The 17,073-nt window shown below is 51.6% G+C and overlaps 1 protein-coding gene across 2 annotated transcripts; it reads left to right on the forward strand.

Moving 5' to 3' along the window:
• Positions 1–1,486: 1,486 nt before the first annotated feature.
• On the forward strand, positions 1,487–15,445 carry LOC101072986 (sprouty-related, EVH1 domain-containing protein 2-like). Of its 2 annotated transcripts, none has more exons than XM_003963857.3 (6): positions 1,487–2,046; positions 9,044–9,230; positions 9,300–9,468; positions 9,546–9,610; positions 11,943–12,101; positions 12,550–15,445. In XM_003963857.3, exons 1-6 carry the CDS (start codon positions 2,021–2,023, stop codon positions 13,336–13,338), a joined length of 1,395 nt encoding a protein of 464 aa, XP_003963906.1. In that variant the 5' UTR covers positions 1,487–2,020; the 3' UTR covers positions 13,339–15,445. The 2 variants fall into 2 exon arrangements, with proteins under 2 accessions (XP_003963906.1, XP_029691034.1); XM_029835174.1 differs by lacking the exon at positions 1,487–2,046 and adding an exon at positions 8,593–8,819.
• The last annotated feature ends 1,628 nt before the right edge of the window (positions 15,446–17,073 follow it).

Consider the following 17,073-nt stretch of genomic DNA (forward strand, 5'->3'; position numbering starts at 1 on the left):
TGTTTTGTGATGGGGGGGGGGGGTTCTGATGTGAGGGGGGCATGTGGTGTGGTTTGAATTAACAGCAAACTGACCTCCTTTGTATGCGTCTACCGTTCACTGAGGCTGCACGTCTGTTTAATCGGATTCAATCAGAATATTTGCTCATTACTGGCCTCTAAAATTAATTTCGGGGCAGCTGTTGATCTGAGCGCGGACCCCATTGGGCTATTTTGGTGGAACATATCTGGGATGTCTGAGGTCAGGATGGCAGGGATGATGAATGAAGGGCTGACTTTGGGTTTGGGATCATTAACGTTTCGTAAACAGGGGGCTTTGAATCACGACCTGAGGGCAAATATCTGTTCTGCTGGTTTCCTTCTGAACATAAAACAGAGTAGAAAATGAGGGGGGTGCAAGACGGGAGCCTGAAGCCACGCACAGTCGACCTGGGTGGATCTGTGGATCTGCTGGAGACAGCTGTCAATCACGAAAACGAATCCATCCATGCTGAGTTCGTGCGTGTTGAATTCATGACAGCCCCGAAGCTGCAACGACAGATTACAACCACGCGGTGGCGGAAAAGAGCCAAAATAACTGTTCGAACACGTGACTCCGGTTAAAGAAACACTTCGTTTTCGTGTCATTCTTTATATAATAATCTACATTTTTGGAGGTATAGATTTTAGTATATTTGTTACTTTACTGTAACACATCTTTGTTGTTTGATTAATAGCCTTTAGTTCTATTCTGGCTTCAAGAAAAGATTAATAAATATGATACAGAATAATACATTTTAGGGGAAAGAAGATTATTTCTATTGCTGAAGCTAAAATCGGTGGCGTCATTTTTAAACAGTCAGTTGGATCAACTTAACTCACAACAGCTTAACCTCCAAACGTCCGCTCGTTGTATCGTCCTGGAGTGGCCTCACGGTGGCGCTACCGGTCCAAACTCTGCCTTCAGCGCCGAGAGGAAAACAAAGCTGGCGACTGTTGAAGTCAGGAACAAATCTGGCAGCAGTCTGCAAAAGCAAATGCGGCTAATTACCCAACTTCCTCACTCTTGAGAGATCTGAAAAAGAAATCCGCAGACTGGTCCGAGTTTTACCTGCGTCTCTCTGGGCTCGCGGAAAAACGGCCTAAGGAGAGGATAACTTGGGTCCATCTTTTTATCTATAGAAAGATATTTTATTTAAAGATGTCAGGCAACAAGCGGCTCGTCTGCGCAGCTGCATCCTTCCTTTCATAACAAAAAAACAAATATATAGTCCCCTAATTCTCAATCTTCGTACCTCCCTGTGTTCCTATTTTATTATTGTGTCATTTTTTGCTTTTAATTTAAGAACAAAGGTGACATGACCGGATTTTAATTCGCGGATCCGGAGCAGAGGAAGGAGGGTCACTTATCAAGGGCCCCTGCGGCTTGTGGGCCCTCGACCAAAATGTAGACCGACGTCACTGCTTCCGCCCTGCCTCCCCTCCTCCTCCTCCTCCTCCTCCTCCTTCCCTCCCCCGGCGTCGTTGGAGCACCTCGGCTGCCTGCAATCCAACATGGAGTAGAGAGGGAGATGGGGCTCTAGCGGGGCCACCCCACGGTAACGCCAGCGACGACGCGCTTTTTACGCATAGCTCGTCCCGCGGTGGTTCGGCGAAACCATGCGCCCGAGGACCTGAAGTGGGACCGAGTGCTCGTGTGTCTGAGAGTGTGCGCGCGTGTGTTTTGGGGGGAAGGGGGTGGGGGGTGGAGAGAAGAGAAGAGCTGGATTCGGCTACCAAACTGTCTGTTTAGGCTTCACCTTACCAACCAGCGGCGATGGTGCGTTAAAGTCCTCGTACAAGAGCGTTTTGCGAGCCCGCGGAACCGGGGTGGAGAAGAGGGAGGAAGAGACGCGGCCAGTCGAGGGCGAACCAAGACAGCCGACACTCCAAGCACAAAGGCGCAAGGGGGATTTATGCAGAGTCGGAGGATCCGCGGTGAAAGAATGACGAGCCAAAAGTCTGCAAGCGCCGCGCTCCATAACCTGAGGTGAAACGAGAAAATGATAGAAGAAACGCACCCAAACGAGTGAGTACCCTGCCCTCAAACCTCTCGCTGTGCCATTTTCCGTGCCGAGCTACAAGTTGGAGATGATTCGAGCAACTTGGTGGAATGCACGGGCTGCGCCGCGCACGCTTCCCTCCGCGTTCGTGCACAATTTCAGCTGCTTTAACGCGGCTTGGTGCTCGAAATCAGCGCTAAAGCGGCGCGTCGTTGGTGCCGAGTGTGAGGGAGGGGGGGTTTAAGGGCCCCACATTTGTGTAGACTGATCTTGAGAAGGCGAAAGAGAATGAAGAGGAGGAGGAGGAGGGGAATACGCGTGGGTGGATCGGAAACATTTTCTGAAAGGATCTGAAGCGAGCGAGCGAGGCCCTGTTGCAGCGTAACTTAGAAACTCAAACACGCCCCGAAGTTCCACCTTTTCTAAACACGCGAACGTCCGCGGGACGCGCGCAACCGTTCCGTTCGGTGCGTTTCCGTGCGCGAATAGAAGCCGTAGCGCCGAGTTGGCCTCGTTCTTTGCCCACATCTGTATGTTTGCTCCGACCTGAAGGGGGAAGTCTCACAGGATATGAGATATCCGATATGCCTCATCCGCCATCTCTTTCTCAATCGGCCTCATTTGCATAGCCTGCCGCGCTCCATTCACAAAAAAATAGCCCGCATAAACGACGAGTGGCACCGAAAACTGCGCCTTTATTTGGGTTTCCAGGCGGGGACTTTCGCTCGGCGTGCGTGTGCGGCGCGCAGGCCTGCGGTTCTGTTTAAACGGGGCCCCCGTACGCCAATATGGAAGCGTCTGAATCTTAAAATTAGCTCTCGGTGGAGGCGGCGGCTGGTCTGGGGGATCGCTGCGGATCGCGGGTTCGGTTCTCCGGTGGAACCGTGAAAAGCACGAGGCCGTGCACGAGCCTTTTTCAGCTTCGTGACGCGTGAGCCCGTTTACATGGCTGGATCCCAGGTTGCCATTTTACAAAGCCTGCAGCCCGGTGCTCCCCCCCTTCCCCCCCGTTCCCGACAGGAATGCCCGGCTGGCAGCGCTCTGCCGGCGGGTGTTGGAGCGCGAAGGGCGCAGCAGGAGACGTCTGCGCCGCCGTGACGCGACGCCGGCTCATTCATAAAAGCCCTCTAACCTTTAGCCGGTCCCCATTCATGACTGCCGGCTCCAGTTCCGCCTGCTTCTCCACCAGTTGTCTGACTGGGAAGCAGCTAAAGCGGCCCCGGACCGTTTGTTGTGTCGGTTGTGAGAAAAAAAAGTCCGGTTTGCTTCTGGTCCGGGAACCGGTTTACAATCAAACTTTGTAGTGGTGAAATGCAAATTGTGACCAAAAAGTCAATAATCATTGGTGTTAATTGTGTTATTGAAGTGCTGAGCTGCACTGAAGGGGGGGGGGGGTCTCCACTCTGCTCCAGTTTCTCTGTAAAAGTCCAACAAGGTGACCGAATCCAACGACGCAGCGACTTGTAAAGTTTACATCAGCTGCTTCCTCCTGGATGATTTGATGATTGGTCACATGTTGGTGCACCAAAGCTCCAGCTGAGGCGTGCTGGACGGTGGCGCCACGGCTCACGGAGCGCCATTGGGCGGTGGACAAGGCGGACCTTTAGACATCTCGAGTCATATTAAGAGTTTACATGCGGATGTAAACGCCGTTGCTCCTCATTTTAGCCGGGTCGCTTCTGCGGACGAAGGCTCGCTGCCCTTCCTCCTCCTTGAAGGTGACTCACGTGAACGCACTGGAACGGGTCGCAGGATGGCTTCATACCTTTTTTCCAGAAATGTCAGCGATCCGCCTGACATTCGCATGTGTGCAGGCCCGGGATCTATTGATCCGACGGGCGCTGCTGCAGGGTCAGCGTGTGCTTTGTTGGGATTGGACCAGAGAGGCCCGGTGACATTCAGCTGAGGTCAAAGCGGCGATGAAAAATAATCGTTGGACTCTACTGGGAGCATCCAGTAGCACTGTGGGCTAATAAACCCCTGACTTTAAACACATATCAGACGAGTGGGGCTGCTAGCGTTAGCGTGGGCTAATCTGCTGTGGTCATTCGGTTGGACCCGAGTCCTGACGCTTCGCTGCTGGGTTCAGAACCGGGGCCCGGAGGTGAATCGACCCAACGCTAGCCTCTACGTCTGAGGAATCAGCTTCCTGGGAATGATCGCATCAGTCTGCAAAGATGGGAGACCTTCTCGTATCGTGAGCAGAGGAAGACCACAAACATCCTCAGTGGATTGTTGTCATTTCCTGTGTTTCACAAAGCCGCTCATCGCTGGTTGATATCTGGACCGGTTACATAACGGTTTGGGTTGTTTATATCTGGCGACCAAACAATGGAACCATATTGTTCGCCTTCTTTCTTTAAAAAAAAAAAAATCTTATCGCTGCTCATCAGCTGACTGGACGACCAAGATTAGAATTGTTTGAGTTTTCCGTCCTTCTGCATGTCCCCTTGTGCACGATCGGCTCGCGTCGATTCCCGTGGGACACGTTTTGCTGCTCCGCTAACATCTGAGAGGGTTAGCACCAGGCTGACGTGTTAATCTGAGCGATTGATACCAACAGGCCCAATATTACGCCCTCGTGTTCAAATTTTATTGATGTGGCACCAGTTCCGCTCTGAAAAAGTCCCTCTGACCACATTCCTTTTTATGAATCAAGCTAAGAGACCCAGCGCTCCCCCCCCAGGAGACGTGAAGAATGTGGACTAAGTAAAGCCATCTACTCCGCGTGTGTGCAAAAAGCACAGGCCTAATTTATTTGGCGTCCTAATTGATACGGCTAAGTGATAGCGAGGTCACCGCGTTAGCGTACGCGTGCATAAGGCTAACTGCTGAGTGTTTGCAGAAAGGTGGTGAAAAGTGAAAGCACATTAGCAGGATATTATCATTAATGCGCGATAACACCGTTTGTCGCATTAAAAGCTCAGCTGAGATTGAAACACAGCCACGACGCTCTAACATTAGCGGCTGCGACGGGCTGAAGTATCGCGTGCGCTTGCTAGCATCCTCAGAAAGGCAGTGAGGGAAAGCCCCCCCCCCCGGTTTAAAAGAACAATCTGAGCCTGTAGTTAAGCGGCAAAAACTCTGAGTCGTTGCTAAAGACGAAGACATTTTGGGAAAACTGAATGCGTCCATGTCAACATCATGAATTATAGCTATAAAACAAAAAAGGCTGCAGGCTATTTAAGATTAACCACAAATGGCAACAGGAAATGGAGCAGCATGTCATGTGTAGTTTTAAATAGCATGTTTAGACTAAAGTCCTGAGAGAACAGGCTTCCCAATGTTCATTACACAAATCTTATTATACGAGCCCTGGAGCGGGACCGGGGGGGCTGTGCAGCTACCAGACGAACCTGTGACATCTGATGGTTCCTGCTAACGACGGCGACTTGATCAAACGCGGCGGCTTTTACATTTTGATGAGTGTGGAAACGCCGTCGGGGAGTGAAAATTCAGATTAAACAACTCTCTGGTGATCAATTACATCTGACTCATTTACTCTGATAAACGAGCCTAAACCCTAAACGAGCACGAGAACACGGGGGCGTTTATGGGACCGCTGTGGTTGGAACCCATCGGAAGACTTTCTGGCGTGTTGCGCCGAAGCCGCCATGTTTCTTTAGATTCTTCGAAGCCGAGGCCGCGAGGACGATGCTTGATTAGCCCTCCTCTCCGCGTTAGCGACCCCCTCTCGCGGCGAGCGACACGCTCAGTGTGACCTGCGGCGTGAGTCTTGTGCTGCTCAGACATGTGAGCGTTCCATGTAACTACAGCTTATTGACAGAAAAATTGATCAAACGTCCCCTCAGGAGCCTCCGGTGTCAATAGTTGTGAATGAACTCTATTCACCCCATTACGCTGGCTGTTTCCCTGCTTCCGGTGTTCCCTTTAGGAGACGTAGGAATCCGAAATTAAAGTGGGAAAAAACCTGAAAAGCTGTTTGCTAATTAAACCCGGGCTGCTAACAGTGCCGCACGTTTCCATGTGACTGAGCTGGCAACCAGATGTGGCCAATTTAAACGATAAATAAAGCAATTCTATCCTATAAAGAATAAAGGAAATAATAAAGTCAGACTGTCAGTAAAGTGTATCCTTGTGACACAAATGTGTGGTGGCCTGTGCTGTGGAACACTGCTAGCGACCTTAGCTATGATTCATTTGTGATATAAGTGTGGCCATGAAGCATCATTTAGTGGCTTCCTGATTGTTGTGCGTGCATGCGCGCACGTGTGTGGAGGGCAGATCCTGTTCGGGTGTGTGCGGTTCTGTATATCACGCAGAGGTGCGGCCGGTTGTTTCTTATCAGAGGAAGTATAGCCGCCCTTATCACACACGGCCGGTCTGCCCTCGCCGGCCTTCCATTCGTCATCCACGAGCTGGATTCCAGACCTGATAACCGCACCTCCTCCGCGGCCACTTTACTGCTTTATTGCGACGTTGTCACACACAGCCACTTCAGACCGGTCGGCTCGCTAATTGGGCCCCTTTCGGGCATGATTTTGGAGCAATCGTGCACCACCTCTCGGAGAAAACTCCGTTTGAGGGTGCTTCAGACAGCACAGGTGCTGCTTTCCTACCTGGTTCCTGACGATCACCACCATCTGACCCGTTTCCCATCTCTAATATGACCCGCGCCTGATTATTTTAAATCTTATACGTCCAATTGTTATCAAAATCGGACATGGTAGCCCTCCGTTTAGCAGCTGCTCCTAGCTAACGCTTCAGCATTCCTCCCCACATGTATTTCAGGTCACGTGACCTCGCCATGGCGGCTCAGATCTCATCTGTGGAACTAAAACACGGGTCGTTCGCACGGACGGCCTCGACAAAAGTCGGATCTGTGCCCCTTCAGCTGTTAGCTTGAGCCAAAATGCTGCTGCCTGAGACTTTCTATACTTTAGAGAACTGGCTGCACCACACAGAGGAGCCGGTGAGTCATAGTGGGAGGAAGTCAGCTGGCAGTCAGACAGAAACATCGCCTACAGACGTATAGAAAAACATTTAAGTCATTACTACCAAGAGGCAACGCCATGGCCAGGTGACGGAGGCTGTGCGAGGCGAGCTCGCTGACGTGCCCCGTTTTTTTTTTTCCTTTTTTACCGTCCTAGAAACGCGACACACCCTGCAATTCAGGCCTAATGGCAACAGCTCGCGTTAGAAAGGGATATAAGTGCTACCTGCTCAGAGGACTCTAAACTGAGTCATCCGTTTAATTATGACAAATTGCACTTCCTGTCGTTCTAAAAGAGGGGGAAAAAAAGGCTCACGGCCCTTTAAGTTCATACCACGAGCCAGTCGCCCCGCTCGGGGTCAGCGTCTGTACCTCTCACCACATTTGTGTCGACAGAATTAGCTTCTCTGTTCCCAAATATATATATATATGTGTGTGTGTGCACGTTTATTTGTGCCAGAATGTGCGGTCACTTCCAAGTAGCCCAGAATTAAAGTAGCGTGCTGCTGCTGGTCGGATCTCTCTGTGTGTCCCGACCACAGATTACAGGGCCCGTCGGTAAACTGGGCTCTGAACACGCCTCATGAGACGCCACGAATGTGACAAGTTCATCTGAGAAGGCTGTTGATGTATCACAGAACGATCTGCGTTGCTTCTATATGGGACGTGGACCTGTGGTCATAGGGTCTGAACTGGTTACAGGTTCATTTCTGCCATCAGATTAGCCCGATTTGAGGGTTTCTTTGCCATGGAGCTGCTGCTTGGTTTCATGGTGGAGTGCTAAGCTAACCTCTTGCTAGCATGAGGGGAAATTGATTAGCTCCGAAGCAGAGCCTGAACCGTTTTTGCCTCTTTAACGGGTTTGGGTGATAAGCTGAACAGGGCTGCATGTTTACAGGTGAGTGCAGAACTTGTGACCGACTCTTCCCTTTGCTTCCGTGTGCGACTTGTTTGTCTGCAGTCACTCATTCTGTCATTCATTCGGTTTTATGAATGTGTGGGCGGGAGCTGGTGAACCAGTTTTACCACTTGTGCGGATGCGAGCGTGGCCGCGCATGTGTGCATTAGATCCCGGGGACTGTCTCTAAGCTAATTATATAACAACTCCTCTCGCGTCCGCTTCCACTCGGCCCCCCTCTCTCCCTCCCCCACTCCTCTCTCTTTTTTGTTCCTCCCGACTCCTCCTCCCCCCTGCGCACACACACACACACACACAGTTTAGCAGCAACACACAGAGGAACATCCTGTTGTTGTCAGCTCATTCATGTGGATTGTGACCACGCTAACTGTGTCCCCACAGGGGTGGTGGCTGTCATGCTAATGCTTGAGAATGTCTCTGCTTTTTACGGCATATTTAATGTGCTTCATCTCATTAGCTAACATGAGACCAACACGCAAACTCTTTTGTTCGGCAGCTTGCAGAAGACGAGGCGCAGCGGTAAACAACGCTAGCGTCGACCCGATGGTGTTGTGACTTCCACCAGAAAACAAAGCTGCATTTAACAAGTGTATGTGTGTCTGTGTGTGCTTTTGCAATGACTGGTCCCGGTGCAACACCTCCCACCTTAGCACAGCATAGTCGTGACTTGAGACACCCTCTAACATTCTGCCACCGCGTGACTGCGGCGTTAGCATAAACCGCGGTGGCGGTGAGGCCCTCCAGCTAATGTCTATAAAGTTTGAACTGGTTTGAATTTCCAGGATGGGCCTTTTAATCAAAGTTATTATGGTGATGTTGGGTAATAAGAGTGTTGTTAGCTTAACAACTGCTTTTTCACTTTGTCAACACCAAGTCTACCTCCCCGCGGGCAGCGCTTTAGCGCTGCGTCACTTTCATGCGATTTTGTAAGTGTCGCTAACATAACCTAACGTAACCGTCTATCTTTAGTCACCATCTGTCTTTATCTTTTTGAGACTTTTAAGTTGAGCTTTTCTTCTTTATATTTGTTCCTTTTTTTTCAAGCTTTTGTCTTCTCAACTGTTAATAATAACTTGACTTTTGGTTAAACCCTGTTGTTGAGTCTGCTCTGTCCTAATTCTGCCCCCACCCCATCCTTCTGTCCCAACAGTGACAGCTACATCGTGCGTGTAAAAGCGGTGGTCATGACGCGGGACGACTCGACCGGTGGTTGGCTGGCCCAGGACGGGGGCGCTCTGACCAGGGTGGGGGTGTGCCGTCTGCTGCCCCCGGAGCCCGTGCCGGCCTCCAGCCTTTCCCAGTTCCTCATCCGTGGCGAGCGGCTACAGGACAAACAGGTCAAACCCAGAAAGTTGTGTCAAAGCTAGTTTAATGTGGACCGTGGCTCACCTGCGTAACGCCAACAGGTGATTCTGGACTGTCCGCTGAGGAAAGACCTCGTGTACACCATCGCAAATCCCACGTTTCACCACTGGAAGGTGGAGGACAGGAAGTGCGGCCTGTCCTTTCAGAGTCCGGCTGACGCCAGAGCGTTCGACAGAGGCGTGCGGAAAGCCATCGAGGACCTGGCCGAAGGTACGCAGCGCCGCGGCGCCGGCGGCGCCCTCACAAGTCCACGCTTGATGGATTGATCGTTGTTTTCCTCACCACAGGCTCCACCACCTCCTCCACAGCGCTCCAGAACGAGGGCGAGCTGGGCGACGACGACGTCTTTACCGTAAGCTCCCCACACTCGGACCCTCCCAGCCAGAACTTTGGTCCCCGCTCCAACCGATCCAGATTCCAGTTGTCTGAATCACCGTCTTGATAGTCTGAACCGCATCACCAGGCGCCAGAAGATGCTAGCATCTAGCTGAGCCCTTTCCCCACCAGTGTTTAAGCCTCCTTTTTTTCCGCTGTGAACATCGCGGAGGTGTTTGGTTTTGTCGGGCCCGGCCCACGCAGAGGCGGCGTCAGCTGGACTTGTGGTCGTGTGTAAGCTCTGAACGGCAGATGTTGATGATGACTGTTTTTCCCAACTCTGGGTCTCTTTTGTGCAGTCTGCGACCTCCAGGTCGGCATCAATGGGCGAAATGTTGCGTTTGCGGACTTATTGTAGTTCCAATTGGTCCTATGATCCACTCCAGGACTTTAATTGGCTGCATCTAACACATACGACTTTAATTTTCTGAAAGAAAACAAGTCCAGGATGCAGGACAACCCCCCCCCCCCTTCACATTTACCTCCTGTACTGTTAAGTGTGTCACTTGTGTGTGAGGGCCATGCTTAGGTTAGCGTGTGGGCCCCCTCCCCCCTCTGTTACCAGACACCCGGAGCAGTAGGCTGGGTCAAGGGGTCACTTCCTGTATCCCACCACCTCAGTCTCCACTGGTGACCCCCCCTCACTCCTGCCCCCAACCGTCCCTCTCCTCCCGCACAATTGAAAAAGAGGGTCGCCACCACGCTAGCAGCTAGCAGCTGTTTCCCAGCTCAGAGCGGACCGCTGATTTACGAGAGGAAGTGCCTCGTGGTTCATCTTTGACTCAAGCTGTCTGTAAGGGCCAAGACTAATAGGTGCTCTGCTGGGAGGGGGCCGCCGCTGCTGAGACACATGCAAACAATCGTAGATTGGGGGGGGGCAGCGCTATCCGAGGGCGGAGCCGGCGCTTGAGCGGTGCGGAAACCCCGCAGACGTCTGTCAAATTTATGCCAAATCCAAAGTTGCTGCTCAACTTCTTTGAGTCAAAGGTCAGATGAAGGACTGACCGGGGTGATAGTGATCAATTTGAAGGTGCGGGGCTAATCCTGGGCGAGCGAAATCCCTGGATTTTGACTTTTATCGTGATTTATCTGCATATCGCGGCTCCTCGCGACCTCCGCATCCATTATGATGACCATCGAGTATGTTTAGCGCCGCTCGCTCATCCCGGGCTAATGACCTTCGCTAAACTTAGCCATGGCGGCCGGGTTTGCGGGGCGGGCAGTCGCGGACAGGACAAAATGCTGCAGCAGATTTACAGCCTCTTGGGGATGTGTGTGTGTGTGTGTGTGTGTTGGAGGGGGCTGGGGGGTGGCGAAGGCCCGGGGGAAGAGCCAGGATCCACATACTTCACAAAAACGCTTCCTCGGTGGTCAAAGCGACACTTAAACCCGATCCGTCCTCCGGAGCGGTGCGTCCCTCTGTCTCTGCTGCGGCTCGTCTCACAGCGGGGATGGGGGGGGGGATGTCGGATCCGTCCTCGGCTCATCCCGCCAAAGCAAGACGGGCCCGATGAAGGATGAATTCTCTGGAGCTTTGACTCGGGATATGGTTTGTGTCAGAAAATAACTGGAAATGCCCCCCGTCCAGCCTCAGGCCCAGTATGTAGAGGAAGGATGTCCAAAAATATAAACTCTCCCCCACAACTGTCTCTCCGTCCTCCTGTGCTGCTCCAGAAATTTGGGGTCTGTGTTTTGAATTAGTTGCAGCCACGGGGGCCAGTGTGGGACTGGTTCTAAACTGTATAAGCCCCCCCCCAGTAATGCCTTCTCCAGGGGGGCGGAGGCAGCATGTCATGTTATTTTTGGCCAGCTGCTCCGGGGGCTTTGTAAGAAAACTGGTGGGGGGGGGTGGAATTCTCAGCATGGCAGTATCCATGTGGGGAGTGGGATATAATGGGGGTGGCTTCAGCAGATCTGGGTCGGTTATCTCCTGGTTCCCAGCAGCCCCGATGGGTGCCTTGGTGTAGGGGACCTTTGTCGCCATGTCAGCTTTTTGCATTGAGCTCTGTGGCTGTTTGTGCCCCCCCTCCCCACAAAGCCAAGGAGTCCAGTTTCATCGTAGGCATAGTCTGCATTGCAAGCAGTCTGCGGTTCTGTGTCTGGCTCAAGGACACTTCAGCAGGTGGGCTGTAAAACAGGAGTTGGGGTATAGGGTAGGGTATACCCGGTATACACCCTTCCTGTTTTTCAAATCAGACTTCCTGTTTGTCCAGTGGTGGCATCCTTTCACAGCGACTGTTTGTTTGGCGGGTCCAGCGAGCGTCATCCTGTGTGTGTTTGTCCCCCCCCCCACCCCCCTTTTTCTCCAGAACACCACAGACAGCTCATCCAACTCCTCCCAGAAATTCGAGAGCGCCCTGCAACCGCTGGAGTCCTCCCCTTTTCCACAGAGACACAAGTGCATGTTGGGCCACCGCCACGACCTCCACGACCCCTACAGGCTCTCGGACCACTACCTGCTGGACCAGGTGAGGGGACGCAGGTGGTGTGTGTGTGTGTTAGAGCTCACCTGAGACTCGCGGCGCGCCTCAGGAACGGCTGCCTCAGGCTCCAGGAACGCGGCGTCGATTTTTAATCAGAACCAACACAAGCTTTTGGTTAAAACGGGTCACACGTTGGAGCTGTGAAGCAACTGTGGCTGCAGATGAGTCACTTCTTCATTTTTGCCAAAAAATAGTCCTTTGTTATGCTTACAGATTCCTCACTTTCCCTGTGTGAAAACAGCCCATCCGTAAACTCTTAGCTATATTTTCTATACGGCTCCGATCCGTGTCCCAGAGGAATGTTGTCGGGGGGAAATGAAAGAGCGGCGCCGTATATAGTCCAAACGGGCCGCGTTACTGCGGTGGTTTAACCCGATTTATGACTTTCAATGCCTTCATTCAATTTTGGTTCCCTTCTCCTCTGACTCCTCAGCCCTTGCCGCGACTTTCCCACCATGTCACCTTCCAAGAAGACGAGGAAATTGTGCGGATCAACCCGCGGGAGCGCAGCTGGGAGCGGACCACCGAGCGCCAGCAGGGACGGCCTTCCGATCGCCCCTGGCTGACGGGCTACGAGGACTACCGCCACACCAACGTGCGCGACAAATTCATCCAGATGGACGACTCCGGGTCGTACGTCAAATTCGGAAAGCCGGACGCTCCCAAACATGACTATACCTACCCGCTGGCGCCGGCCCTGTCGCCCTCAGACTCTGACCCTGCCCTCGTGTCCCTGGTCAACAAGAGCCACAGCGGCTTGTACCACCAAGGCTTCCCCTCCGTCGTGTCCTCCCAGCCCCGCTCCTTCCTCCCCAGCTCCTCGCCGTCCACCAACGGAGGCAAGGGACGGAAGAAAGACGGGGTGGAGAGAGCGCATTGCGAGCACTGTGGCGAGGCGTTTTACACGTCTGACAACAGGAGGGGGCGCTGCCAGGACGCCCCGGATCCCGTCAGAGTGTGCATCCGCAAGGCGAGCTGCATGTGGCTGGCGGACACCATGCTGTACCACTGCATGTCGGACCCTGAGGGGGACTACTCGGACCCCTGCTCGTGTGACGGCGGCGAGGCTAGCGGCGGAGGCCGGCTCGGCTCGCGCTGGCTAGCCCTTCTGGGATTATCTGTGGTGGCGCCCTGCCTCTGCCTCTACCCACCCCTCCACGCCTGCCACCAGGCGGGGCTTAGGTGCGGCTGCTGCGGGGGTCGACACAAGGCCCTGAGCTGAGCCCCGGAGCCCTCCGAGAGGAAACGAGGTGGACCTAAACCCAACGCAAGCACAGAGAAAGGGAAGGATGGGGTGGGGGGACAGAGGGGAGGCCACCGCGGCCGTCTCCTCGCTGCCTTGGTTCTTTTGTAGATTCCAGATACTGAAATAAACCAAACAGGAGATTTTTGGTGCAACAGCCTGGGAAGATAAGCTCACCCTCGGTGACGGACAGACCTCTCAACTCTCCACACGGCCGATTCGTGCTGTTTTTAGAGATCGAGTGCTGTTCCGGGGGCCTTTTTTGTTTTGTTTTTTTTATAGCTGACCTTTATGTCATGTATCACATATGCAGGTACTTTATACGTTGTACAACGACTCAGCGTAAAAAGAACTTGAATTGTTTGTTTCTTCTCTTTTTGTTTTCTCGCCTTTTTTGACGTACGTGTGGCCATTTTGTTCATTTTTTATTCCAATATCGGGCCCGCTCAACTCCAGCTACACGAGAAATCAGACACTACACCTCTTCTGTGTGTGTGCGAGTGTGTGTTTGTGATATATGTGCGTGCTTTACGAGGCCTTTTTTGTTGTCTGTGCTGCGGCTCGCCGTAAAGCTGATGTATATAGTCGCCACGGCGTTCTGCCATCAACACGTTCTTTGTGGACTGAAACAAACATGGTACTCATCTTAATCTAATAATCGCCCAAAGATTCCCATTTTATCCTATTTATTTTCACACAAAACAGTGCCTGAACCCTCACCCGAACCAGGAATCCATCTCTTCTTTCCCTCCTTTCCATAAATGTGAGTGTGTTTCTGGGCTCTAAAAAAACAATCAGCGATTGACGCCAGAGTTGAAGTTGCCTTAAAAATGCTGCGTTATTCCCCCGCTCCTCTGAAGATGTCTGCTCCAACGAAGCTCCACGCAATCAGCCGCCTCTCATAGTTTAAACTGTCCCTGTTATTACAGACCGAGGCTCCCAGTTCCTTTGCGACGGACAATCAGTCCCCTCCTAGAATCCATCCCATCACGCACGTGGCTGATGGATTGATTTTAAAGGTTTTCAAGTATAGATTTACCACTTCGTGTCAAAGGTAGCTTGAAAAACATGCGTTTTATGTGTTTTTTGAGGGTTGATGTTGGGAAATGTGGCGTTTTCGCGATTTTGCGTGAAATGTGACGCTGGGAAACGGCGAGACGGACGGCGAATGGGAGTATTGTTCGTCTGGGCTCCACCGCTTCACACGGAAAGCGATCTGAGTTGGGGCGCTTCTGTCAACAGCTGACCGAGTCCATTCTTTCAGGTGAACCCAGAACATTTAAACCCAGCCGCCCCCATCGGCCCTGCAGCAGGTGCCCTTTGACTGGCGCCTCGGGCAGCCAATCACAGCCTCGCACCCAGAGCACAACACTTATTCTCAGCCAATCGGGTGCTTCGCGCCTCACTGGGGGCAACGTTTGAGGTGCGACCGGGAACAAGGAGCTTTTAAAAACACAGCAGAAAACCTGTGAAGACGCAGAACATCACGTGGGGTCGTTTTGGGAAAATAATCGTCATCTGAAAAAGGAAAAAAAATCCACCCGATTGTTTTGCGAGGGAAGTTTCATTGGTTGAAACGTAGAATGCCTGAGGATGTCCTTTTCCCCACCCTACTTGTGTCTGTTGCATACATCCTGTCCTGCCTACCTGCCTGTGTGTGTGTGTGTGTGTATGTGCGTGTGTGTCAGAACATTCAATCCTTTATCTCCGTCTAATCTGATACTTAAGTGTGTTCTCCCGTCAGAGCCATTTACAAGTGCCTGAATGCATTGTCTTTATCTACTTGTGTATTTAAATCGAAAATTAAACCTCCCTGTAATGGATTAGACCCATTTTTTACACTTAGTATTTTTACCTCTGTAAAAAAAAAGAGCAAAATTATATTATATATATCAAGTGTATGTTGTACATTTTTATTTCTATTTTTTTTAATAAGTTTCTAACATGTACGATGGATGTAGCTTTTGCTTTCGAGAAGGAACAGAAAGTGCTTTGTAGATACTGAAGGGTGGCCAGGTCTGAGAAAACTAAAGTGAAATGTGTGTCTTACCTTCCGCCTCCAATAAAACGAGCAAAAACAGTGAAACCACATGAGTCCGCCGCTTAATTTTCCTCTCGGATCAAAGCGACCTTCCCATTAAACTGAAGCATGTCTCGCACTTCAAAAGCTAAAGCAGAGTCGTGGCCTGATGCGAGCCCAGGGATGCTAACAGGCTAACGGAGCTAGCTATATCTCTTGTACAAAGCTAATGCTCCTAATTGGCATCAAATGGTACGGAAAGGATTTATAGAAATACTGATGGACGAGCTGGGGGATTAGCTCATTTGAATGAGCGCGAAGCGTCTGCGCCGTGTCCCTGACCAGGAAGTGGAAGCACCTCACCTGAGACTCATCATGTTCCCTCCAAGTTTAGTTTTCTATTATATTATCTTTTGCAACTCATCAGGGATCCGTTGTCCATTACTGGACACCCAGGGGTGGTGGAGGCTTCACATCTGCCTGAGAGGAAACAGGAACAAGAACCCTGAATGTTCTTGAGCTTCCAAAGTTCCCTCTGATTTAGAGAAGCGGGACGAGCTCTGTGTTGTTTGCCACAGCCTACCAACAGGGGGCGATGGAGAGACTCTGCCTTCACTTTTAGGCAGCCCACAGGACATCCATGATGACTCTGGTCTGGTTTTAGTGCCACAATAAATTCTTTACATGGACAGCACCTTAAAACCAAGGCCAAACAAAAGTGATAGAGCCCATGTTCCAAAATACTCCAAAAACCTTTGGACGAGGAAGGATTAGCCTGAGCGAGTACACCCTGTTTCAGTCTCTTCAAGATGTCTTTCCCTTGCCGCCTCCCTCCTCAGCGGGAACATGTGATAGCCATCGAGGACGCCGAGCTGTTTCACTCAGGATGTCTCTGGAAAAGCATGTGGGCGATAATGATGGAGGAGGGAGGAAAGAGAAGAAAAAGAAGGTCCCTCAGGGCTTATGGGGGCCTGCTAAGCAGCTCAACGGCTGCAAACAGCATCACGGTCCACATGTGCAAACATTTAAGATATCTGCTCATGTAATGGGGTCAGCGTGGCCCCTCTCTGGGCGCACAAAGCACCCATGCTCATTTCCCAGTAAAGTTTTTAGAGGAACGGACCGTTTGTCCCGCGTCCTTCTGTCCATCTGCAGAATCAACGGCCCAGTTTGGTTTTATTTGAATGTTTTTCTGCCATTTCAACACCTGAGATAAAGACTGGGGGGGGGGGGGGGGGGGGGGAATAATCGTGGCAAAATGTCCCCGTATGGGTGTATTGAAATGATCAAATTAAGAGATGGTGGCGCCTCTTTAATCTTCTGAAACTACCCTCACCTGCATTGACCCACTACTTGGAAGATGCTTTAGCTTTCTAAGGCTCTTGAAGTAATTGAGGAAATCATGTGATAGGAACCAGATGATCACCCCCGGGACTGTTTCTGGGCAGTCGGGCAGCAAAACCCTTATACCTTCAGATTTTTCAGTCCTAACTGGACCTACTTAATAGCAGGGGGGGAGGTCTTTGTCTTGAGGCTTCAGCTCAGGGTTAAGAGAGGGAAGTGTCCAAAGTCTCAGGATTAAAATGGAACAATGCCGGAATAGCCTGGAAGGTACGGAAAGAGAGCCTCTTCCTCTGGTGGCGCCAGTCCTCTGCCACTGTTCCATTTCCTCTTCCTCCTCCTGGACTGTGTTG

This window comes from Takifugu rubripes, chromosome 4 (genome assembly GCF_901000725.2).
Source record: "Takifugu rubripes chromosome 4, fTakRub1.2, whole genome shotgun sequence".
NCBI lineage: Eukaryota > Metazoa > Chordata > Actinopteri > Tetraodontiformes > Tetraodontidae > Takifugu > Takifugu rubripes.

Coding starts and splice junctions, on each gene's coding strand:
- LOC101072986 (XM_029835174.1), top strand. CDS start 8,677: ATGGGCCTTTTAATCAAAGTTATTATGGTGATGTTGGGTAATAAGAGT. Junction 8,820..9,043: donor CGTCACTTTCATGCGATTTT/GTAAGTGTCGCT, acceptor CTGTCCCAACAG/TGACAGCTACATCGTGCGTG. Junction 12,102..12,549: donor ACCACTACCTGCTGGACCAG/GTGAGGGGACGC, acceptor CTGACTCCTCAG/CCCTTGCCGCGACTTTCCCA.